The sequence below is a fragment of the Myxine glutinosa genome, chromosome 1, assembly GCF_964187855.1.
Source record: "Myxine glutinosa chromosome 1, kmMyxGlut1.1, whole genome shotgun sequence".
Taxonomy (NCBI): Eukaryota; Metazoa; Chordata; class Myxini; order Myxiniformes; family Myxinidae; genus Myxine; species Myxine glutinosa.
The window spans coordinates 160,144,015-160,169,901 of NC_136261.1; the positions used below are offsets into that span (position 1 = coordinate 160,144,015).

Genomic DNA, 25,887 nt, shown 5'->3' on the forward strand with positions numbered 1-25,887 from the left:
CCCAGTGGCTTCAGCATTCAAGCAAGCACTCCATTTGAAACTGTTGATAAGGAACGGCTGGCCTGACGAGCGTTAACTAACTACTTAGTAACTGAACATACCCCGGTTTTCTTCCCTTTCAGGTTAATGTTATTTTGGGCAATGAAATTTTTTTTACCTCACGGCTCGGCTTACATTCTCTCATCTGTCTCATTAACCTTGTGCTATGTCTGTGCTGTGTCTGTGCTGTGTTCCCCTGTGAATGAATAAGATTAGATAGAGACGTGTCTATCCAGTGCTCCCATATGAATGAATGAGATTATATGGAGCCATGTCTGTCTGTGTTCACATGTGAATGAATAAGATTAGATAGAGCCATGTCTGTCCATGTTCGCTTGTGAATGAATAAGATTATATAGAGCCATGTCTGTCTGTGTTCGCATGTGAATGAATAAGATTAGATAGAGCCATGTCTGTCTGTGTTCGCATGTGAATGAATAAGATTGGATGGAGCCGTGTCTGTCCTGTGTTCGCATGTGAATGAATAAGATTATATAGAGCCATGTCTGTCTGTGTTCGCATGTGAATGAATAAGATTAGATAGAGCCATGTCTGTCTGTGTTCCCTTGTGAATGAATAAGATTATATAGAGCCATGTCTGTCCTGTGTTCGCATGTGAATGAATAAGATTATATAGAGCCGTGTCTGTCCGTGTTCACATGTGATTGAATAGGATTACATGGAGCCATGTCTGTCCGTGTTCACATGTGATTGAATAGGATTACATGGAGCCATGTCTGTCCAGTGTTCACATGTGAATGAATAAGATTATATAGAGCTGTGTCTGTCCTGTGTTCGCATGTGAATGAATAAGATTATATAGAGCCATGTCTGTCTGTGTTCCCCTGTGAATGAATAAGATTAGATAGAGCCATGTCTGTCCTGTGTTCGCATGTAAATGAATGAGATTAGATAGAGCCGTGTCTGTCCTGTGTTCGCATGTGAATCAATAAGATTATATAGAGCCATGTCTGTCCTGTGTTCGCATGTGAATGAATAAGATTATATAGAGCCATGTCTGTCTGTGTTCCCCTGTGAATGAATAAGATTAGATAGAGCCATGTCTGTCCTGTGTTCGCATGTGAATGAATGAGATTAGATAGAGCCGTGTCTGTCCTGTGTTCGCATGTGAATCAATAAGATTATATAGAGCCATGTCTGTCCTGTGTTCGCATGTGAATGAATAAGATTATATAGAGCCGTGTCTGTCCGTGTTCACATGTGATTGAAAAGGATTACATGGAGCCATGTCTGTCCAGTGTTCACATGTGAATGAATAAGATTATATAGAGCTGTGTCTGTCCTGTGTTCGCATGTGAATGAATAAGATTATATAGAGCCATGTCTGTCTGTGTTCGCATGTGAATGAATAAGATTGGATGGAGCCGTGTCTGTCCTGTGTTCGCATGTGAATGAATAAGATTATATAGAGCCATGTCTGTCCAGTGTTCACATATGAATGAATAAGATTAGATAGAGCCATGTCTGTCCAGTGTTCGCATGTGAATGAATAAGATTGGATGGAGCCGTGTCTGTCCTGTGTTCGCATGTGAATGAATAAGATTATATAGAGCCATGTCTGTCTGTGTTCGCATGTGAATGAATGAGATTAGATAGAGCCATGTCTGTCTGTGTTCGCATGTGAATGAATGAGATTAGATAGAGCCATGTCTGTCCAGTGTTCACATGTGAATGAATAAGATTATATAGAGCCATGTCTGTCCGTGTTCGCTTGTGAATGAATAAGATTATATAGAGCTGTGTCTGTCTGTGTTCGCACGTGAATGAATAAGATTGGATGGAGCCGTGTCTGTCCTGTGTTCGCATGTGAATGAATAAGATTATATAGTGCCATGTCTGTCCGTGTTCGCTTGTGAATGAATAAGATTATATAGAGCTGTGTCTGTCCGTGTTCGCTTGTGAATGAATAAGATTATATAGAGCCGTGTCTGTCTGTGTTCGCTTGTGAATGAATAAGATTATATAGAGCTGTGTCTGTCCGTGTTCGCTTGTGAATGAATAAGATTATATAGAGCCGTGTCTGTCCGTGTTCGCATGTGAATGAATAAGATTATATAGAGCTGTGTCTGTCCAGTGTTCACATGTGAATGAATAAGATTATATAGAGCCATGTCTGTCCGTGTTCGCTTGTGAATGAATAAGATTATATAGAGCCATGTCTGTCCAGTGTTCACATGTGAATGAATAAGATTATATAGAGCCATATCTGTCCTGTGTTCGCATGTGAATGAATAAGATTATATAGAGCCGTGTCTGTCCTGTGTTCACATGTGAATGAATAAGATGATATAGAGCCATGTCTGTCCAGTGTTCACATGTGAATGAATAAGATTATATAGAGCCATGTCTGTCCGTGTTCGCTTGTGAATGAATAAGATTATATAGAGCCATGTCTGTCCGTGTTCCCATGTGAATGAATAAGATTATATAGAGCTGTGTCTGTCCGTGTTCGCTTGTGAATGAATAAGATTATATAGAGCCGTGTCTGTCCGAGTTCGCATGTGAATGAATAAGATTATATAGAGCCGTGTCTGTCTGTGTTCGCTTGTGAATGAATAAGATTATATAGAGCTGTGTCTGTCCGTGTTCCCATGTGAATGAATAAGATTATATAGAGCCGTGTCTGCCCGTGTTCCCATGTGAATGAATAAGATTATATAGAGCCGTGTCTGTCCGTGTTCCCATGTGAATGAGTAAGATTATATAGAGCCATGTCTGTCCGTGTTCCCATGTGAATGAATAAGATTATATAGAGCCGTGTCTGTCCTTGTTCACTTGTGAATGAATAAGATTATATAGAGCCATGTCTGCCCGTGTTCCCATGTGAATGAATAAGATTATATAGAGCCATGTCTGCCCGTGTTCCCATGTGAATGAATAAGATTATACAGAGCCGTGTCTGCCCGTGTTCCCATGTGAATGAATAAGATTATATAGAGCCGTGTCTGTCCGTGTTCCCATGTGAATGAGTAAGATTATACAGAGCCATGTCTGTCCAGTGTTCCCATGTGAATGAATAAGATTATATAGAGCCATGTCTGCCCGTGTTCCCATGTGAATGAATAAGATTATATAGAACCGTGTCTGTCCGTGTTCCCATGTGAATGAATAAGATTATATAGAGCCATGTCTGTCCAGTGTTCACATGTGAATGAATAAGATTATATAGAGCCGTGTCAGTAGTGTAATAATGTTGCTTCTGGGACACCTCCGTTTAACATGGGAAATCCCTATCTAATGTCATTTACCCCCTTGTCTTTTTCAAAAATCATAAACACCTCTATTTCTCCCACCCTCATCTTTATGAACCTTTTGTCTGTAGTACCTATCCTTAATGTTGTTCATTAGACCACTCAAACACTACAAATATTTGTTTTCTCTTATAGACCTATCATCCTTCTTCTACATATCATCTGGCAGATTAATCTTTGACCCACTCAAACATTGACCCATTCACTTCCATATTAATTCTTTCCCTCCCTCATTGCCCCTAAAGACCTCTATTTCTCTCACCCTGTTCTTTACGAACCTTCTAACCTTTTGACATGTTATCCTTATTCATTAGACCACTTAAACACCTGTGATCCTTCTGACCTTATGGACCTTTTAACCTTTTACTCTTAATATCATCTGGTGAATATAACCCACTCAAACATCGACCCTACAAATATTTGTTTATGCGTGGGAAATAATTTAATTCTCCTCCAACTTCCATCACCATACTCAAACCTTTTTAAAATTAATTATTCGCTTTTGAGAAATGACGTTGTTTCACTGACTTGGATAACTTCCCAGAAAGTTTTCATTGTCTTATTTCCTGTTTCCTCGAAATGTTAAAGCTGAGTTCTGTTCCCGAAAATACATTTTGGTCATTATAAAGGTCGGGTTGCCGTGCTGTTTTTATCATTACGAACCGAAGAACATGAGCATCAACATGTCTTATTCCAGTGATGAAGAATACTCACAAGGGTAAGTTTGAACTGTTTGAACATTCAGAATTGAACTGTTGGTGAGAGCTTTGTATGTGATTAATTTAAATTTATATAACTCATGATATATTTTTTTATTACAGCAATTCAGGTTTTCAAAATGACCTGGTCTTGGCAGAGTTTCAAGTTGTTCCACAAGAGGTTTACAACGAATTGAACACGGGTTGGAGCGACCTGCCTCACAGATTGAATGAATTTGATGTTTCACCGTTCTTAGAAGATGATCACCATCGGAGTTTGTCTCAGGTAATTAATTATTCATTTCTCTGATTGGTACCATTAAACGGGAGCTGTCATTTATTTATTCATTGTCAATACAATGTATCTTTTAGGAGAAATTATTAACGTTTTTTCTTTCTTTTTTGAAAGAATATAACACCATCAACAGATGACCACAACCACAACCACGGCTTTGAGTGGGATGCTTTTGATTTTCCAAAGAGTGGTTATTTCCCGTCAACATGTGGTACCCTAAATTTTCAACTCGACCACTTGAACACAAAGCTCGATTTTTTAGAGGTATGTATCCCAATATCCTCATATCCTTGTGTGTGTGTGTGTGTGTGTGTGTGTGTGTGTGTATGTGTATGTGTGTATGTGTGTGTGTGTGTGTGTATGTGTGTATGTGTGTGTGTGTGTATGTGTGTGTGTGTAATATTTTCTCTCCCCTCTTGTCCTCTTGTCTTCAGGAAGAGATTCAAAAACTCAACACATCTGCTGTCTTTGACTTGTGCTGGGAACAAATTGATGACTTGTGCTGGGAAGAAGTTGAATGTATAATACCTCAAGGAAAATGTTTTAGTAATATGAAGCTTTTAATGTTTTCACTATTATTTATATATATTTGTTTTGTTTACAATTATTTAATTATTAATTACAAAAAGAGAATAAAGGAGGGAACGGGGAGGTGCACCCCTGCCAAAGACCCTTCACCCCCCTCATCCCACCCCTCCCCTCCCCTTGTGTGTGTGGGGAAGGTGGGGGTGGGATGAGGGGGGTGAAGGGTCAAGGGTGGGGGTGCACGGAGGGTGGGGGATGATGGGTGTGGTCTGTGTGGGCGGGGTCTGTGTGGGCGGGGTCTGTGTGGGCGTGGTCTGTGTGGGTGTGGCTTATGATTTTAATTTATTTAAATTTTTTTTTATTACCACTAATTAAATTAGCTAATCTGGGTGGGGTGAATAGAAATGTTGTTTAATGAATTATTAGCTTTGTTTTTTGTAATTCTTGCGAGTAAAATGAACCCAAGATTTCCTCTCCATTTAAATCATATAATTTGTAGGTCCAAGGGACTGTATCCATTACATCAATGATTTTAAATAATTCACGAGTCCATTTTTGTGTATAACCTTTCTCAAAATGGCTTTTCCATTTGTATATCCTTACCATATCACCAACTTTGAACTTGGGCTTTCTCAAATTAATCTCCTTTTCATATTCTAATTTTGTAAATGTTTCTGATGGTTTTGATTTTGTTGATGAATGAACTGTATTGTTGTAATCATCTACAATATCCTGAATTAAATACACCCATTTTTGAGAACCGAGTTCTGTGAATTTTTTATATAATTTCTCTTTCAAAGTACGATTAAAACGCTCAATAACAACTGCCTTTCCTTCATTAAAGGTGCTGTATAATTTAATACCCTTCCCCTTAAGAAATTTCATGAATATTTTGTTATAGAACTCTGTTCCCTCATCAGTCCATAACTTCTTTGGTTTCCTTTTATCCCGATCAAATATTAGCTTAAAGGCTAACATTAAAGTATCACCCCTTTTATTTTTTAAAGGGACAACCCAGGCAAATCTACTCCTCAAATCAATAACGGTTAAAGCATACCTGTATCCCCTGTCATTATTCAATTCAATTAAATCAGCGGACCATATGTGGTTGGTGTATTTAGAATAAACCTTCCTTCTTTTAAACTTTGTGATTATAGGTTTGTGTAATTCTTCAGCCAAAAGCTCCTCAGTCTTGATGACATCATTAGAGCCTAATAGTTTTTTGAGGAATAACCAAGACCAAGTTTCAATTTAGCATTTATCAAATTTCTCACAATAAACCTATCAACTTTCTCTCTCAACGTTGGATTTTGTATCAAAGACAAATTATACAACATTTCGCTGTCGGCTTTATGTTTTTCAGTCAACGTAGTGGTTTTCCCATAAGCAATATCATGCTTCATACACACTTCGTCAACCCTATTTGTAGGTTTAGACCAAGGTTTAGGATTGTCAGCCTCATCTAATCTTTTATCCAAGTTTGTTCCTGGACCACAGAAAGAATACCCTGGAAGGTGTAATTCCCCTGGAATTCCAGTTGTTGTAAATTTACTTCCTGACAGAAACTTTTGTATGTCTCCTCCTCTTTTAGGAGAGATGAATTGGCACTTTTTAGAGCCACATACTTGACATATTCCTTTTTGATAAACTCTATTATTTTTAGCTTTAACATAAGAGATATTTTTAGATTTAGTTTTCTTTTTACATTTGAGACAATAACTCATATTTATTTATCAGAAAAATTCCGACAGAGTATCAAAACCTTTTTGGTTTTCAACATATACATTTCAATCTTTATTTTTAAAACATAAAGAATCCTAAGGAATGCCTTCACTCTCTCCTCCATTTATTTACAAATAAAAACTAACTAAAGTCAATGACACCAACATCATCAATCACATAATCTTTTCCTTCTTCTTCTTCTTCTTCTTCTTCACCACTTTCTCGTTTAAATCTCCTCCCTGAAATTGAAGACATTGACGTTCTTATTTTTGAAACCATTATCTTCATAAGAGTTGTTAATTCTTTAATTTCCTCTTCGGTGCGTTGAGATTGATTTATTTGCTTTAATACACTCAATCTTTTATGAATCTCACTGATTTCCATCTTTTTATATTTTTCCTCCCTCTCTCTTTGCTCCCTCTCCTCCTCCTCCATTTTCTCCCTCTCCTCCTTCTCCTTTTTCTCCCTTTTCTCCCTTTCCTCCTTCTCCCTTTTCTCCCTTTCCTCCTTCTCCTTTTTCTCCCTCTCCTCCTTCTCCTCCTTTTTCTCCCTCTCCTCCTTCTCCTCCCTCTCCCTTTCCTCCTTCTCCTTTTCCTCTCTTTCCTCCTTCTCTTCTTCAACTCCTTCCTCATCCCTTGCTACCCTTGAGTTTGAACCCCAAAGAATATTATACATATACTCATCTGGATTTTGAGATATTCTTGTATCTATAATTATTTTTCTCATAATAGGATACCAATAAGATTTGTTGACGATTTCTAAAAGAGTTTTATATTTCATAACTTTGAGAAGTTCATTTTTATTTAATATTTTAAACAAGTCTCTATTTGTGGGTTTAACAATATCAGTATAAGGCCAGTTTTTTATGACAAAATTCCCATGTATATGCTCCAAATCATAAGGTATGTAATACCGAGCACCCTTTTCTTGTAGGTATCCTTGAATACAAAAATTATAATTCTCTTGTAGTCTTCTTCCTGCCATTTATGTATCAGAAATATATGTGAGATTAATATTATGACAGGTAATACCACCCCATCTTCCCACTACCAAATCGGTTTGTATTCCTCGGCTTTCTATCCTTATCTCATTACCTTCCTTCTTTGTCATGCGAACCATCGCTATACTATCATATATTTTTATTTTCTTAAAATCACGTATTTGTTGTTTACTAATTGTACTTCCACATAAATCCTTATCTTCACCAAGTGGATAATATTCTTCTTTACGAGACTGATTTAAATCATGTAGGTCTTCTATGTTTATTGAAAAAGACCAATTATACCCTAAATCAGGCATATCATACCCCCATTTATTAATTCGCATATTAACTAAATGTCCTTCTTTATAAAATTCAATTGTAAGCAGGTAGTTAAATTCAATGAGGAAAGGTGTATGGTCAGTATAACCAGGTGTTGTGGTTGTAAATTTTACTTCTTTCACAAAACGTGCTGTTTTCTTTAAAAATATATATTGTGATAAATCACTTAATCTAATTAAGTCATTCGCATCTGTAGGGTTTGGATAATTGATTAATTTATAAGTATTCTTCATATTAATATTTTTACTTACACTATATTTTTGTCGTTCAGCCTGTGCCTTTGTATAATAATTTGATAAATCAATATCCTGAGAGGATTTTCCAAAGATAGAACCATCTTTTCCAACATAAGTCATTTATATTAGATTAAAAATGATATCATAAAAATTTTCATTATTGTTGAGTTGAAATAATACATATAAACATAATTGACCACAACATTTAGAATTAATTTCTTGAACTTGAAATGTTTGATAAACACCATTCTGTAAGAATTGTATTACTTCAACAGGTGGTGGCATACCATAACTATCAAAATAATATTTATCCTGAATATTATGAATACAAACCCAATGAGAACCATTCTGTGTGTCTAAATTCATAATAATATTCTTTGTATTCTTATTTATATGTGTTAATTCATCTCTCATACAAATAACCACATTATCAATTTTTAGTGTTTTACAATACTTAGCTAGTTCTATATTTGACGTTGTATTCTTTCCAAATTGTTTAAACCATTTATCCATTTATTTATGAGAAAGATACAATCCATTACCCCGTTTAGTTAGTTTAACACCCGCTTGAGCGATAGAGGAAAGCATATCTCCAACCAACAATCTAGCTTTATCAGGTAGACTTTCAAGTTTTTGAGCAAAATCTACAATTACACCACTTCCACTAATTTGTTTCTCCAACTCCTTGTTATGTCTTTCCAATTCTTTTTGAGCTTTTAGTTGTGCCTTCCTTTCGTTAGCAGTTTTTACCGCTGCTGAAATACCACCAGTCAATGCTCCCGCCGCACTTAAACCAGCAAATAAAGGAATTGGAAACGGGAGAAATCCTCCTCTTGACTCGTCTATTGAATATTTCTTTAACATAGGTTTCGTCATTTTAATTTTAAGTGATCCAACATCATTTAGTGTTTTTACTTGTGTGTGTGTGAGTAAAACATCAATTCTTACAGCTCCTTTTCTTTGAATTGTATTAACATTAATAATACAAGGCTTTTGATTTTGAATACAAGATGTTAATTTATTAAGATTGATTTGATTAACATATACCCCAACCATTTATTTATGAGAAAAAACCTATGTGATATTAATCATAACACCATTATCTGTATTAATCTGTAATTCTGTTTCCTCCAAAAGCAAACAATATGCATTAACCTCTTCACTCTCCCCTCTTTCAATGTATAGAGAAGTATCCACTCGATTAGACTTTATAGTTTCCTTTTGAGAACTCAGGTCAATTGCGTAGATTGTATAAAGTTTTTGAAACGCAACCATATCCAAAATAGGATCATTATTACCATTACTTTCACACACCTTTTGGTAGGACTTGTAGGCTTCCGCATAATCATTTTTTTCCCAATCAATTTCCAATCTATCTCGCGGATAAAATGTGCCATCAAGAGAAACCCGAAGTTGTTTCACCTTTGCATTATCACTCAGGGCATTATTCTTATTAGTACCGTCCTCTCCATCTGGTTTTTTAAAAATGAGCCAGAGGTATCGTGGCTTTCCTTGAAGAACACCTAAATTCCAAGTGTAGGTAGTGTGTTCCAGTTTAACGTGTTGACATCTTCTTTTAAGGTATGATACATTTAGCGGTTTCTTTGAGTTAAGTCTTCTATTTAACATCTCTTCCGTTTTAAGATTAGGAGTATATTCACTGATATACCAACACAAATCATTAATAACAAATTTATTATTTTCTCCAAAAGCATTTTCATCCCCAAAAAGCAATCTATTTACATTATCATTCCTTTGTAGTTGAAATCTAATTTTAAGCCCATACAAAACTTTATCATAATCACAAAATCCAAATATACCTTTCAGAGGTACTGCTACGGTAAAACTATTCTCAGCTTTTGCGTCATCATTATACATTGACTTCCTTTGACTATAACCAGGGTCTGCGTTTGTACCCGTTGACATATCAGGAATAAAACCCTCAACAGCTCCCTTACCCATTCTATCACTAAACGAATATAGTGTAAATTTCATCATTTCAGATGTAGCAGAGACATAATCAACCGCTTCAACCTCTTGTGTTCCAATATACAGGCGGACACTGTCAAACATTTTCCAGAAGAAATCATTTACGAGTGTAGCATTAGTATTATTCGCAGCCTTAGTGAATTTAAATTTACACAGCAAGAAACTATCAGCTATATTCAAGTAAGTTTGTTGATTATTTATTTCAAAACTTTTTGTTCCGTTTGAATTCCAGTCTGTTCCTGTTATAGCATTTACCTTAAAATAGTCTTCCTTTTTAGTGGAGTTTGAAATGATAATCGTATCATCCAAATCATAGATACTATCAATCGCTTCCATACTTGTATTTATATAGCATTAAAATTGTTGAAACCCTGACCCAAGTATTTTAATGATTTTTTGTCGTTCTTGTGAAGATAGTTGAGTTTTACCTTTTTTTATTTCTTTGATTGCTTGTAATTTATGAGACTCCTTTTGAGCATCTTTTATACTCTTTATAGCACCCGCAACGGAGCCCACGGCAGAAGCAGTTGAACCAATTAGGTCTTTATGTTTAAGGATGGTTGAACCAATACCCATTAGAGTATCAATTATCCCATCTCCTTTATTTCGAAATTGATGACCTACACCTCGTTGTCTCTTAGGTTTATAGTATCCTCTACCCACATACCTTGTATAGTCTGGTGAAAGGAACATGCCCTCCCCTGTAATTATTTTATATTTTCCCAACTCGTGTTTTCTCACAATAACCATTATTTATTTATTGAAAAACTTCACGTAGGTGAATTCTGATGGATATAATTTCATCATTAAAGGATATCATACGATTATCTTGGTCGGTTATCCTAAAATTTACTCTGTATATGGTTTTTCCTGACACAGGTAAATAGACAAGATTTTTTGGTTCCATATTAAATTTATAACCAATCGGGGTTGAGTATGCACTGAATGAAAATATTGTATTTGTTCTTATTCCATCGTTATAAGCACCATCAATCAAATCACAATGAATTAATACTGAATTTATACCGGAGGATATTTGGATAACATTATCACTGTAAAACGTCCCGTTATTTTCAATCTTTTTTGAAGAGAAACCCAATAGCTCTCTAAACGAATTTTCAATCGTGAAATCAACTTTATAATTATTTTTAAGTTTAATAGTTGATTTTGAAGTGTGTTTTTGAATATCTATTACAATATTTTTTGGTTCATCACCTTTTTCTTTCATAAGGCGAGAGACTTCTGAAGATATTTGAGAAATCTCGTAAGCTCCAGGTGAAACGGTTATAGTTTTATATCCACTTCCTGGATTATAACTAAACTTGTTGTTTTTCTCTGTGATATTAAAAAGGGTATTGTAAGTTTCCATTGACAACAAAGATGCCTCATATGAGGTAAGGGGGTCAAGTTGTAGTGGGTAAGGGAATGAAGCTGTGTAATCGCTCGTTGTGAAATTAAAACTAAGAATTGTGCTTCTCATCTTATTTAATATCTAATAAAATATCTTTGTATTGACATTTATTAATTATTTTCATGTTCATCAACTGATCTAAAATGGCTGAGGATTCATTAAAACAATTGTTGTTTCCAGCCTTCTTACTACCTAACAACAATAATAGCCTATTAACTAATTGTGATGGGTCATTTGGAAGAAAACTAACACCCGAACCAAGCTTACTTAAAGCATCAATAATATGTTTCTCCTTCTCATTCTTCTTACTTTTACCAGCAACAGAAACTCCATAATCAAGTGCATTTAGCAACTCAATATATACCCTATCTTCCTCTCTTTCCATATCAAGTGGTTCCTCAAAATATTTTGAACCGCTGAATCCGGGGTTTGTTAGAAGAAACATTAATCTTGGAGTTAATTTAACATTTGGTTGAGTAGAACTCAAGAACATCAATTCATCATTAAATATCAATACCTTTTCTTCCACAAGATGAAACACTGCTGGTTCTTCTGTTGGAATGAGACCTGCTCTGGTTTTTGAACCCGCCGAATATTCATTGTTTTGAAGAGCTTCCACAACATAATTAGGGGGTTGATTTACCTCCTCAAGTTTCCGAAATAATCCCTCGTCATCATATTCTAATTCACCAAGTTCTTGTTTTGTTATCTGACTAAAATCTTTGAGCATTTGAAGTTTTTTCGGAGTAAATTCTACCGTGGGAACTGTAGGTGAGTGTTGAGTTTTCAAAAGTGGTTTAAAGAATTTCTCTTGTTTTCTTTCAAAGGCTTCTTCACCAGTTAGTTTCTGTCTCCGTTTCTTCTTTATCTCTTCCTGTTGTTTAACAACTTTTGAAACTAATTGTTGATGTTCCTTAAACTTTCTTTCTCTTTCTTCGGTATTCATTTTCTGTATTTATTTATTGAAAAATATCATTTAGTATCTCATCTTGTTTCACAACAATATATTTATATTTTCCAATCGTGTGTTTCATATAATTTTCAAATTCTTTTTTACTACATAACGTAGAGCAATTATCTCTCCAAAAATTATTTACATCTATTGAATTTAACTTAAATAAAATAAAAGTATTGGCATTGTTTCTTATTGAGCGTCGAGGGAGTTGAAAATATGATTGACTAAGATATATACAATTACAAGAAGAATGTCTCCCTCTTGTATAGTAGCTATCCATTACTGTTTGGTTTCTCTCATTAACACAATCATCAAAGATGACGAGGTTCTTTTTTGATTTATCTAAATCTTGAGGTGAAGGTATATCATCCGTATTATCACTGAGAATACAAGTTATGGGTTTCGATTTTGATTTCTGTGTATCACAAAATAATTGTATTATATCTTCAATATTATAATCATTCAGTTTGTTTTGAAGTTTAAATAAACCGATAATGTCTTCCTTTTTAAGACCTGCATTAAAACCCTGGGAGAGTAGTTGATACTCGGGTTGAAAACTTGACTTTGTAAAAATTATTAAATTATCATAATCTAAAAAATTAGGACCAAGGAGCATCTTTAAAAGTAAACAGGTTTTCCCACATCCGCTTGAACCAACTATTAGACATCTCAATGAATTTGGAATGTTTTTATGGTTATTAAATTTTATCTTATTTTCCCAAACGGGTAAAAAATCATTCATTTATATATTTGGAAAACAAGTCATCCAACTTTTTTTGAGCTATTTTAGAAACTCTATATTTTATCCTGAGTTCGGGTTTAATTTCAAAATAATTCATTATTTTATTTATGTAGTATCTTGTATTAACATTTCCATTAAAATTATTTTGAATAATAAATATCATTAAACCCTTATACATTTCCTCAATACAAAGAGTCTCTTTCCTTGTAAGAAATGGTGTATTATCACCATAATGCTTAACATTCATCTCTCTTATTAATCTTGTAAAGTAATTCATTTTTGGTTCTAATTTAAAAGAGTTATATGTTTTTTTATATTTCTTATTATCATTAATTAGAATATAATCACAGAATAAACATTGTTTATATGAATCCTCATCATTAAGCCCCACTCTATCACAAGCCGGACAATTCTCTAATTTATCATATGGAGAGTCTGGAAATTCTAAATATCCTTCAGAACTTATCATATTTATGTGGTAAATTTTTACTTAAACTAAACGCAAGTTTATTCATTAATAAATACAATGTTTCAAAGCACAAAAGACAAATTTCAATCAATCTCTACTTCGGTGGAAGATATAGAAAAATATGTCAAAGATGTTAAATTGAACAAAGATAAATATGGAAATTTTTGGGTAAAACCAGTTATGGAAAATAACATGAGCCCCTCTATTTCATTTAAAGGAAGAGCTCTAACTATACCTGGAAAGACATCCATTAAAGTAAATCTAACAAAAGTTTCTCCTCTACTCCTGGCAATTTATTCAAAGCTTGAAAAAGTGATTGACCACGATACTTTGAAAAAGAATGATAAGACCATTAATAATTCTAGAGGAGACATTTGTATTTTCTTTAATAATCCAAAGGGTGTAGATCTAAGTAAAATGAATGATGTTAATATTTCTGGTGAAATGTCATTTCGTTCTATGATAGTTAGAGATTATTTAAAGATAACTTTTGATATAAAAATTGTAGAGATTGAATCTGTTAATGAAAGAAAGTATATAGATATTGATGGGAATATTTTTCTTGCTAATTAAATATGAGTCAATACAGCAGTGAAGATTTTACTATTTCATTGAACTCGGACGATAGTGATGATAGTATTTCATTGAACTTGGACGATGGTGATGATAGTATTTCATTGAACACAGATGATAGTTATGATACTAATAGTTTGTGCTCAAATGATAGTTATGAGAGTAGCTTTATTGATGACTCTGAGTATGATTCTGAGTATTCATGTGATAGTTATGACTTAGATGATTCTGAGTGAAAAAGTGTTTTAGTTTAAGCACAGCGATATATATAAAACGGAGCTGTAAAGCTCAAAAGTGTTTTATTTTAAGCACAGTGATATATATAAAACACCACGTTTTCTCACGCTATAAATATGGTTTATTGTGATACTTGCGAGAAGGAAGTAAAATATTATAAACAACATATTCTCACCGCAAAACATACATACAACATTTTAAACAAACTTTCCCCTCTTCCACCTGAAACAAAACACTGTTCTACATGTAATAAAAATATCCTCAAGAAAGGCTTCAAAATACATCTTAAAACAAATCTACATTTATCAAATTTTATCACAACTAAAAACTCTGATGGAGCATTCAAAGGACATATTAAAATAAGAGTCTTTAACTTCAAACCTCCTGAACCAGAGTCTATAGTTGATGCTGTAGAAATAGTTAAACCTGCTGTTCAAACGTTGATTGAAAAAACACTAAAGGAAATGAAACCACTTAAATTTTATATGGGAGTAAAATTAGAAATGACAAAGGATGAAGGAGTTATAGATGCACCATACATGAGAACTGAGCCACACTTTATATCTTCATATCAAGATTTTAAAACATCAGGAGTCTATGATGAACTTATTAAACAAGAGCAAGATGTGGATAATTCAATCGTAGGAAGTGGATTCAATATAGGAAAAATTATTTACATAGACATTCATATTCTTAAATCAGATCCTCTAAAAGCTTCTTCTTACATTGATTTACCCAGTGTTATCAAAAATAGAAAAGCAGTTATCAATATCAAAAATAAAGACAATAAATGTTTTCTCTGGTCTATTTTAGCACACTTACATCCTCCACATTTTCATGATGAAAGAGTATCTCATTATAAAAAATATGAGAATACATTAAATACGAAAGATCTAAAGTTTCCGATGACTTTAAATGATATTCCTAAATTTGAAAAGATGAATAATTTATCAGTTAATGTTTATGGTCTAACAGAAACAAACAACATTCAGGTTTTAAAGCTTTCTGACAATTGTAAACAAACTCATATTAATCTTCTATATTTTAATTCAGACGAAAATTCACATTATACATACATCAAAGATATTGCTAAATTAATAAAACCACAAGTCTGTAAGAGAACAAATAAAATATATATTTGTTTGCGTTGTCTTAACTTCTTCAATTCACAAGAAAGATTAGATAAACATTCAAATTATTGTGGCGAACATAAATCAACGGTAATCAATATGCCTAAAGAAGGCTCAAAGATCACATTCAAAGATGAAAATAAAAAGATCAAACATCCATTTGTTATATATGCTGATTTTGAAAGTATTTTAGAAAAAATTGATACTGCTTCTCAAGATCCAAAAGAATCATACACAAATAAATATCAAAAACATACTCCTTGTGGTTTTTGTTATTATATCAAATCATCCGTTGGTGATAAATATAACAAGTTAGAGATGTATAGAGGCTCAAATACCCCAGAGGAGTTTGTGAAACGACTAGAAAAAGACTGTGTTCGATTAACCAAGATAATGAGAGAAACCAATAAACCAATGTCCTTAACAAGTAAAGAAAAAAGGGAATTTATAAAAAACAATGTCTGTCATATTTGTGAGGAGAAAATTGGTAAAGGTCTAAAGGTTAGAGACCATTGTCATCTCACTGGTAAATATAGAGGTCCGGCTCATCAAAGTTGTAATATTAATTATCAACTCCCCTCTTTCATTCCTGTCTTTCTTCATAACAACGCTCATTATGATACACATCTATTTATCAAGGAACTCTCAAAGACTTCTGGAAGTATCTCAGCAATTCCAAACACGGATCAGAAATACATTTCATTCACAAAAACAATTCACACATCTCCTATTACTCATATCAGATTTCTTGATACATTTAAATTCATGGCAAGTCCATTGGTTAACTTGGTTCAAAATCTAAAAGAGTTTCCATGTCTTTCAGAGTATTTTTTAGATAAAGATTTTCTAACACAAAAGGGAATTTACCCCTATGACTATATGGACTCATTTGAGAGATTCAATGAAACACAACTTCCTTCAAAAGAAAATTTCTATAACAAATTAAATAATAGTCATATATCTGATAAAGATTATGTACACGCACAAAATGTTTGGGAAAAATATAACATCAAGAATCTTGGCGAGTATCACGATTTGTATCTCAAAACTGATGTGCTTTTATTGGCCGATGTATTTGAAGCCTTTAGATCTGTTTGTCGCACTGGATATGGATTGGATCCTGCTCACTACTACACAGCACCTGGATTGGCCTGGAGTGCGATGTTGAAAATGACAAAACAAGATTTGGATTTGATAACCGATGTTGATATGCTTTTGATGATTGAAAAGGCAAAAAGAGGTGGAATTTCACAAGTCTGCTCGAGTAGATACGCAAAAGCAAATAACAAATATCTTCCAAATTATGATCCAACGAAAGAGAGTTCTTACTTGATGTACTATGACGCGAACAACCTGTATGGCTGGGCAATGTCTCAGGCTCTTCCTTATGGAAAACTTAGATGGGTAAAGGAAAAAGACTACAAAAACGTTTTACAAGATGTATGTATCTCTACACAAAAAGAATTGGATGAAGAAAAAGTTGGTTATTATTTTGAAATTGATTTAAAATATCCAGAGGAACTCCATAACCTACACAAAGATCTCCCATTTGCTTGTGAGAAAGAAAGTCCAAAGAAAGAATGGTTGAGTGATTATCAACGATCGTTTGATATAGGTGAATCAACAGAAAAATTACTTACTACATTATATAACAAGAAAAATTATGTTCTACACCAAAGAAATTTGCGACAATATTTATCAAAAGGTCTAAGAGTAGAGAAGATCCATAGGGTTCTAAAGTTCAATCAAAGTCATTGGTTAAAGGGGTACATTGATTTTAATACACAAAGAAGAACAGAGTCAAAAACAGATTTTGAGAAAGACTTTTATAAATTGATGAATAATGCGGTCTTTGGTAAGACTATGGAGAATGTGAGGAAAAGACAAAATATCAGACTATCAACATCTTGGGAACAAGCATCAAAATTAATTAATAGACCGAGTTTTACTCGAGCTGAGGTCTTTACTGAGAACTTTTGTGCGATCCATTTGATTAAAGAGAGTATTGAAATGAACAAACCTATTTATATTGGAACAACAATTCTTGATTTATCAAAGTCATTAATGTATGATTACTTTTATAATAACTTGAGGAAGAAATATCAAAATGATGTTAATCTACTTTATATGGATACAGATAGTTTTATTTTGAAAATTAATACCAACGATGTTTATTCAGACATGAAAAGAGACATTAATATCTATGACACGAGTAATTACAGTCCAGAGAGTGAGTTGTTCTCTTCTAAAAATAAAAAGGTGATTGGAAAGTTCAAGGATGAATTAGGAGGAAATGTTATGAGTGAATTTGTGGGATTGAGGTCAAAGGCTTATGCTTATAAATACATTGTGAATAACGTTGAAAAGACTGATAAGAAGTTAAAAGGTGTAAAGAAAAATGTTATTAAAGAAACAATAAACTTTAAGGATTATTATAACTGTTTAACAACAAAGAAAGAAGAGTTTAGAAAGATTAATGGAATAAGAAGTTATAAACATCAATTATATTCAGAAGAGATAAATAAGAAAGCATTGGGGGCTTTTGATGATAAGAGGTTTATTTTAGAAAATGGAATTGATAGTCTCCCTTATGGTTATATAAGTATATAAGTGATAAGATATATATATAAGTGATAAGATATATATAAGTGATAAGATATACATAAGTGATAAGATATATATAAGTGATAAGATATATATAAGTGATAAGTTAAAAAGGGGGGGGGTTGGGGATTTTAACGGGCTACCGCCGCCTTTTTTACTATTATATAAATGATAGAACCAAGTATCAACCAGACTAAAGAGTGGAGGTGTAATCAACCTTGGTATATAAATGGAAAACATAATGAATGTGAAAAATATCAAATAGGTATAATTGAAAAGGCAACTGGTAAAAAAATTCACAAAACAAATAAGAGAATTAATTTAAATACCGGTGAATTGGGTAAAAAAGATGGAAATATTTTTGAGTGGACGGAAAACTTTGATGGTTGTCAGGAAAATATATACTTTAATTTTAAAATGGTATGTGGCACTGGAGGTGCTCAAACAAGAACATTGAGGGAGGTTTACCATTTTATCTTAGCTCAGTTAAAATATCTTAATAAAGAACCAAACTCAAACATATTTTTTGTTAATATATTAGATGGTGAAGAGAGTGGCAAGAGAATTAAATTATTTCCCACGCATAAACAAATATTTGTCGGATCGATGTTTGAGTGGGTTATATTCACCAGATGATATTAAGAGTAAAAGGTTAAAAGGTCCATAAGGTCAGAAGGATCACAGGTGTTTAAGTGGTCTAATGAATAAGGATAACATGTCAAAAGGTTAGAAGGTTCGTAAAGAACAGGGTGAGAGAAATAGAGGTCTTTAGGGGCAATGAGGGAGGGAAAGAATTAATATGGAAGTGAATGGGTCAATGTTTGAGTGGGTCAAAGATTAATCTGCCAGATGATATGTAGAAGAAGGATGATAGGTCTATAAGAGAAAACAAATATTTGTAGTGTTTGAGTGGTCTAATGAACAACATTAAGGATAGGTACTACAGACAAAAGGTTCATAAAGATGAGGGTGGGAGAAATAGAGGTGTTTATGATTTTTGAAAAAGACAAGGGGGTAAATGACATTAGATAGGGATTTCCCATGTTAAACGGAGGTGTCCCAGAAGCAACATTATTACACTACTCGTGTCTGCCCGTGTTCCCATGTGAATGAATAAGATTATATAGAGCCATCTCTGTCCGTGTTCCCATGTGAATGAATAAGATTATATAGAGCCGTGTCTGTCCGTGTTCCCATGTGAATGAATAAGATTATATAGAGCCATGTCTGTCCGTGTTCGCTTGTGAATGAATAAGATTAGATCGAGCTGTGTCTGTCCGTGTTCACATGTGAATGAATAAGATTATATAGAGCCGTGTCTGTCCATGTTCACTTGTGAATGAATAAGATTAGATCGAGCTGTGTCTGCCCGTGTTCCCATGTGAATGAATAAGATTATATAGAGCCATGTCTGTCCGTGTTCGCTTGTGAATGAATAAGATTAGATCGAGCTGTGTCTGTCCGTTTTCACATGTGAATGAATAAGATTAGATGGATAGGATTCATTGCGATTCCGAACAGGGAATTTATTTGATATTGTTACCTCAGTTTTGCTATGTCTCTCTCTCTCTCTCTCTCTCTCTCTCTCTCTCTCTCTCTCCCGCCCTCTCTCTCCCGCTTTCTCTCTCTCCCGCCCTCTCTCTCCCGTCCTCTCTCTCTCCCCCGCCCTCTCTCTCTCCCACCCTCTCGCTCTCTCCCGCTCCCCCTCTCTCTCTCTCTCTCGCTCCCCCCTCTCTCTCTCTCTCTCTATCTCGCCCTCTCGCCCTCCTGCACTCTCGCCCTCCCGCCCTCCCGCCCTCTCTCTCTCCCGCCCTCTCTCTCTCTCTCTCTCGCCCTCTCTCTCTCTCTCTCCCGCCCTCTCTCTCTCTCTCTCGCCCTCTCTCTCTCTCTCTCCCGCCCTCTCTCTCTCTCTCCCGCCCTCTCTCTCTCTCTCCCGCCCTCTCTCTCTCTCTCCCGCCCTCTCTCTCTCCCGCCCTCTCTCTCTCCCGCCCTCTCTCTCCCGCCCTCTCTCTCTCCCACCCTCTCTCTCTCTCCCGGCCTCTCTCTCTCCCGCTCCCCCTCTCTCTCGCTCCCCCTCTCTCTCTCTCTCTCTCTCTCTCTCTCTCTCTCTCTCTATCTCGCCCTCTCGCCCTTTCGCCCTCCCGCCCTCTCTCTACCGCCCTCTCTCTCTCTACCGCCCTCTCTCTCTCTCTCTCCCGCCCTCTCTCTCGTAATAAACTGTTCGTTCAAAAAAACCTGTATGTGGTCATTCGTAGAATCAGACTTTATCATTATGCGCGAGTGAATTGACTAAAAATCCAGTAACAGGCCGATTGGGAAATGCGCATATACTGCACATATGGGGCCGTTCAAAAATTACATAACTCTATTTTTTAGGAAGGCATGTACAACCTTGATTGAACCTTACTAATAAAATAACATTCGACCTAGACAAAGCAAATAGGAAATATGACACACCGAGTCCAGGCATACGTATAATCAGTAGAGGCCAACAGGCCTGTGTTACGCCCACCAGGAAAAAAAATATGGCAGCCATATCATTTTGTCTCTGTACTCGGGTGGGTGTAGTCAAGTGACTGATGTTGGTGTGGTGTGGCAGCTGTCTGACCAATGGGTGCACATTTCAAAAATTGACCCACAACAAGTACCCCAACAACAATACGAAGGTTTTTTTGATATGTGACATGTCGCAAGTAAAAATTAACAAAACCACTGAATTTAATTATTGTTTCAGGTCATTTGTTGAACATGCATACTTTTACAATTCTTGATTTTATTTTTTATACACATTAAAATTTCTAAATAATTTTCTCGTTTTTTGCTATGATCAGGAATGATTTAGCCCATGATTAACATTTTTTTGTATATGTTGTTACAGTTATGGAAAACCGACCCCGGGGAGTCACATTCAACATAAAGGGAATTCCCAGTTAGTTATTCCATCCGTATGTGTGTTTACATAGGTCCCCTTACTTTGTACAGGGGATGGGAGGGGGGGGGGGAATGCATCGTGTGGGTTTAGCTAGGTTTTTGCCCTTCATCTAACTCTCCAACTTTCCCACTTTCCGACTTTCAATCCATCCTTCAATCCATATTTTAATCTCACAATCCATCAATCCACCACTCCACATCACTCACTCCCCTCCAGGTCAACTTCCCCCATGCTTCTTTAAACACCATTCATCTTCTCGCACCTCATATCCCCACTGGAACACCCACCCTTCCCTCATTTAACATCAATCAATCCTCACCCCTTTGTTTCCTAACCAATATCTCCCATACCCCACTCCTTCCCCTCCCACACCAACCTCCCCACCCCCACCAACCCCCACACCTCCCACTGTAAAACTCAAACCAGGCTCCCGTACCGGTTCCACGGATGTTACAATTGGTTGCCAGGATTTGGACTCAAACCCGAGGTGCAAATTCTTGCACATCAAAGTGATATTGCAGAGCCGTGTGTTCATTATTTTTTCATAACCAGCCACCACAATGTTGAGCCAGGATGGGCAGAACCCAGAGGGTAAAGCTGACTAGACACAACCGCTCTTTCCTAGTCTTCTCCTGATAGACTCCTCCAAGGGGCCTTCTATCTGGGATGTTTCCATTTCAGTCATGCTTGCCTCTTCATATATAACAAGTACAAAAAGTTTTAAAATAAAACAAAAGCCGCGTCGATGTTACACAATGCCTAGATGCAGCTGTGCCTATAACGTCGATGTTATAGGCACAGGACATTCCTATTGATTCGATTACTTGATGTTATTTTTGTGCAAAGTGAAAATATATCTCTGCAATTTCCCGTGTGTGGCGACGAATTTTTAATATATCTCGGCATTTTCCCGTCTGTTATTTCAGGCGGTGTATGACTGACCATGCCGCGATTTAAAAAATATATATCTCGGCAATTTCCCGTGTGTGGCGACGAATTTTTAATATATCTCGGCATTTTCCCGTCTGTTATTTCAGGCGGTGTATGACTGACCATGCCGCGATTTAAAAAATATATATCTCGGCAATTTCCCGTGTGTGGCGACACGTGAACGAAGCTATGCTCCTCTCTCCACATTATTGTGACGACGTATAAATTAAATATTTCATCGTGACGATTGTCATCAAATGGACGAATTTTTAATATATCTCGGCATTTTCCCGTCTGTTATTTCGGGCGGTGTATGACTGACCATGTCGCGATTTAAACAAAATATATATATCACGACATTTTCCCGTCTGTTATTTCGGGCGGTGTATGACTGACCATGCCGCGATTTAAACGAAAAAATATCTCAATGGACTTGAAGTTACAGGCCTTTGAGAATTCATTTCGTTCTATAAAGGGCAACTTTCATCGGAATTTCTTCCCGTTTTTTTTCAACCGAGTCTAAAACTATGTTAGCGACTGTGAAAAATGAAATGATATCGAATTTGATTTGAAATAAAACTGTGTGAGAGAGGAAGACACCACGGGCCTACAAAACAGGCCTCAAAGCTATGCGAGTTAATAAAATGGTGGATATTTGTTTATATGAAGCCTCTCCCACAATGGGTGGAGCTATGGTTCCCAGAATGGGTGGAGCTTTGAGGTTTTGTCTTCTCTGCAAGAACAACAAGAAGAACAAGAAGAACAAGAAGAACAAGAACAACAGCAGAGGGCACTCTATGACCAGCGTCTTGCGACGCGGCTAATAATGACCAGGGTATTGTTCCACAAACAGGGCCATTTCCATGGCCAACTAAACCCGACTGTCTTGGATGATGTAGAGAGGATAGTGTCACGGACAAGAGGCCAGTACTGTTCCGAACACAAAAGCGAACATTTTTTGTAGGCCTGATCCCAGATCCACACTCAGGTATCTTAGACAATCCTCGTCCAATTTTCTTCATCCAATATCCAACCCACGGATCTTTCAGCCATTGGTGTAGCATGAAACCATCTCGATTTGCATTACTACAACCACCAAGGACATATCGACCTGGCACACTTGTATAAATTCAAACATTATTCGTCATTTCAGTTAAATCGTTCCTTAATGTTATCTGTAAACAATACGGAAGTGGCGGTCAGTTTCATGGTGTGACATCATGGCTTATCATGAAGAAGAAGAATAAGATTTCGACTTTTAATCGCAAAATTACCCACTTCATAAATAGCAAATCGGAAAAGGCAAATCTCGGCTCTCTGCTCACCTTCACTCTTTCATTCCTCTTTTCTCCCGCCTCTGGAACAAACTCCCTCACTCTCTTCAATCCCACTCCACCCTCCAGGTCTTTAAAACAGCTGTTCACCTCAGTTGTTCAAACAGCTGTTCATCTCTTATCTTCCCCCATCCAAAACCTTTACCTTTTCTACCCCTTTTAATTCACCCCAGATCCACTTTTTTGAAATACCGACTTCTTTCCTGGAAGTCCTAGCAGTGTCCATGTGTTTTATACCTCTCCCCCTTCCCATGCCCCCACCCTCCAAGTCCTCGCCCTCCCACAGATCTCCCGATGTCCCTGTTCTCTGCTGTTGTATTTGTGTGCTTCCCTCTCCCCCCCCACCCCCATATTGTCTCCCGCTCTCTTGATCATATGTTATATGTGTCAGTTTGTCTTTTTGTGATCAATGTTAACTCTTTCACGAGCCTCGAACTTATATACAAAAAACAAAAACAAAAAAAAACGTTATCTGAGTTTTCCCAGAGCATCAAAATGGTTCTGGATGGAGATGTTATATCAGGCCATAGCTTCCACGTTCAAGCATCGCCCAGGTCTTGCTTGATGATGGTATACAGAGTGCAGTCAGATATCAGCCACATCTAATCTGGGGTCAGTGTTTGCCAAAACTCTGTTTGTTGCATAGATAGCAAAGACTTTGTGTTGTTCATGAATTGATGTGGATTATGCTGAGAGAAATCTGGGGGGACTTACTTACTTTTTCCACATGCGAAATTTGCATTTGTTTATTTAAATTATACAATGGATGACAAAATGTAAATGTTTCATGATATTTGTTATATTATATCACCTTTATCTATCAATATTGTTGAAATGAAGATCAAATAGCTGTATGTTGAAATATGTTGAAAAAGTCAAAACTTTACATGGGGTGTACTTACTTTTTCACGTGACTGTACATTACAAGCGCTGATGCTAAAACAGAAACTGGCATACATTGGACACATCATGCATGCAGAAAACTAGTCTGGCGAAATCAACCATGCTGGGTATGGTTGAGGGAAGAAGAAGAAGAATAGAAGAAGAAAAAAGCAGACCTATTTGCTGGATGGGTGGGGTAGAGGCTGCAACCAAGCTGTCTGCCAGAACTTCAGGAAGTAGGAGTCGGGCATGGAACTGGATGATGACTAAATGATATCTTTGAATTGTTTTGAAATTTGAAGTACCACATTTTAAAGTTGGTGTGCACGGATTTTGTTTCAAAAACTCCTGTTCATATGCTCGAAGTAGCATTTCATTGAGTCCACGGCAAAGGTAAGTGAAGTAACATTATCAAACCTTAAATATAATGTGAGGCATCTATTTGCCGCATCAATGTATCCGCAAAAGAATTAATCTGTGGGGCTCTTGTTCAACACAAAATAGATGAAAACGGCTTAATGGAGTCTCACATCACTTAGGTGAGTACTTTATAAGATATTTGGTTGGTTGTTGACTTCAGGCATATTAGCCCATCCCCCACGCAGTGGGAAATGGGATTTTACAATCACTTTTGTGTGTGTGTGTGTGTGTGTGTGTGTGTGTGTGTGTGTGTGTGTGTGTGTGTGTGTGTGTGTGTGTGTGTGTGTGTGTCATAACTTTTTATCATTCGAGTTTTTTCATCAATTTTTCAACAAAGAATTATTATGAGAATATGGAGAAGACAAATTAATAATTTGGTCAAAAGGCCAAAGGTCAGTGTCACAAAATTGTCAATTTTCATCCGATTGACCTAAAGTTTTAAGAATTTTCATATTGGGTCACTGAATTGGTTCACCATTCAAAAGCTAGAAGACAATTGTGGGGTTTTTTTTAGATGAAAAGGTCAAAGGTCAAGGTTGCATAAAATTATAAATTTTCATTTGATTGACTTGAAATAAGAGCAGGTTTTGCATATTGGGTTACTGAAGCATATTGCTCTTGAGGTCGAAAGGTCAAGATCTCCTAAAATCGACAATTTTTTACATTTTTTTTCAGTTTTCATCACATTTAGCATACGGAAAAAAAAGAGTCGAAATACAAAGTGGATGCGGATGGGCTTTGCATTTTTGTATGCTTTCTAGTTAAAGTCTGTTTTAGGGTTATTAATTTTAGACATCTTTATTTTATGGTTATAAATGACCCACTGAGATCAGTTAGTAAATTACAATGGATACTGTTATTCTGGCACCCTTACCAAATTTCATATTCCTGCTCCAACCTACTCATTCAAATATCAGATCGGGCTTATAATGATAATACATTTTATTTATATAGCACTTTTGAAATACAAAGAAATCTCAAAGTACCCAGCAAGGGAAAAATCAGTTGATCAAGTAAAAAAGAAAAGAAAAAAAATGTAATAAAAATCAAAGTAGAGTAGAGTAAAATTACATAAAAAACAAATATCAATGAAAAAATAGAATCAAATTTCACAAAATACAAATAACAATCGGGGGGGAAAAAATCAAATTACATACAAATGAAATAATAA

The 25,887-nt window shown here is 35.7% G+C and overlaps 2 protein-coding genes across 2 annotated transcripts in view; one reads left to right on the top strand and one right to left on the bottom strand.

The window, feature by feature from the left end:
* Positions 1-25,887, bottom strand: part of LOC137430341 (uncharacterized) — a 130,235-nt gene that overhangs the window by 58,899 nt on the left and 45,449 nt on the right. The window lies entirely within an intron of this gene.
* On the top strand, positions 3,250-24,020 carry LOC137428183 (uncharacterized). Its single transcript, XM_078771004.1, has 10 exons — positions 3,250-4,029; positions 4,133-4,295; positions 4,419-4,568; positions 4,739-5,026; positions 20,818-20,884; positions 21,097-21,147; positions 21,618-21,741; positions 22,980-23,068; positions 23,234-23,382; positions 23,901-24,020. Exons 1-10 carry the CDS (start codon positions 3,983-3,985, stop codon positions 24,018-24,020), a joined length of 1,248 nt encoding a protein of 415 aa, XP_078627130.1. The 5' UTR covers positions 3,250-3,982.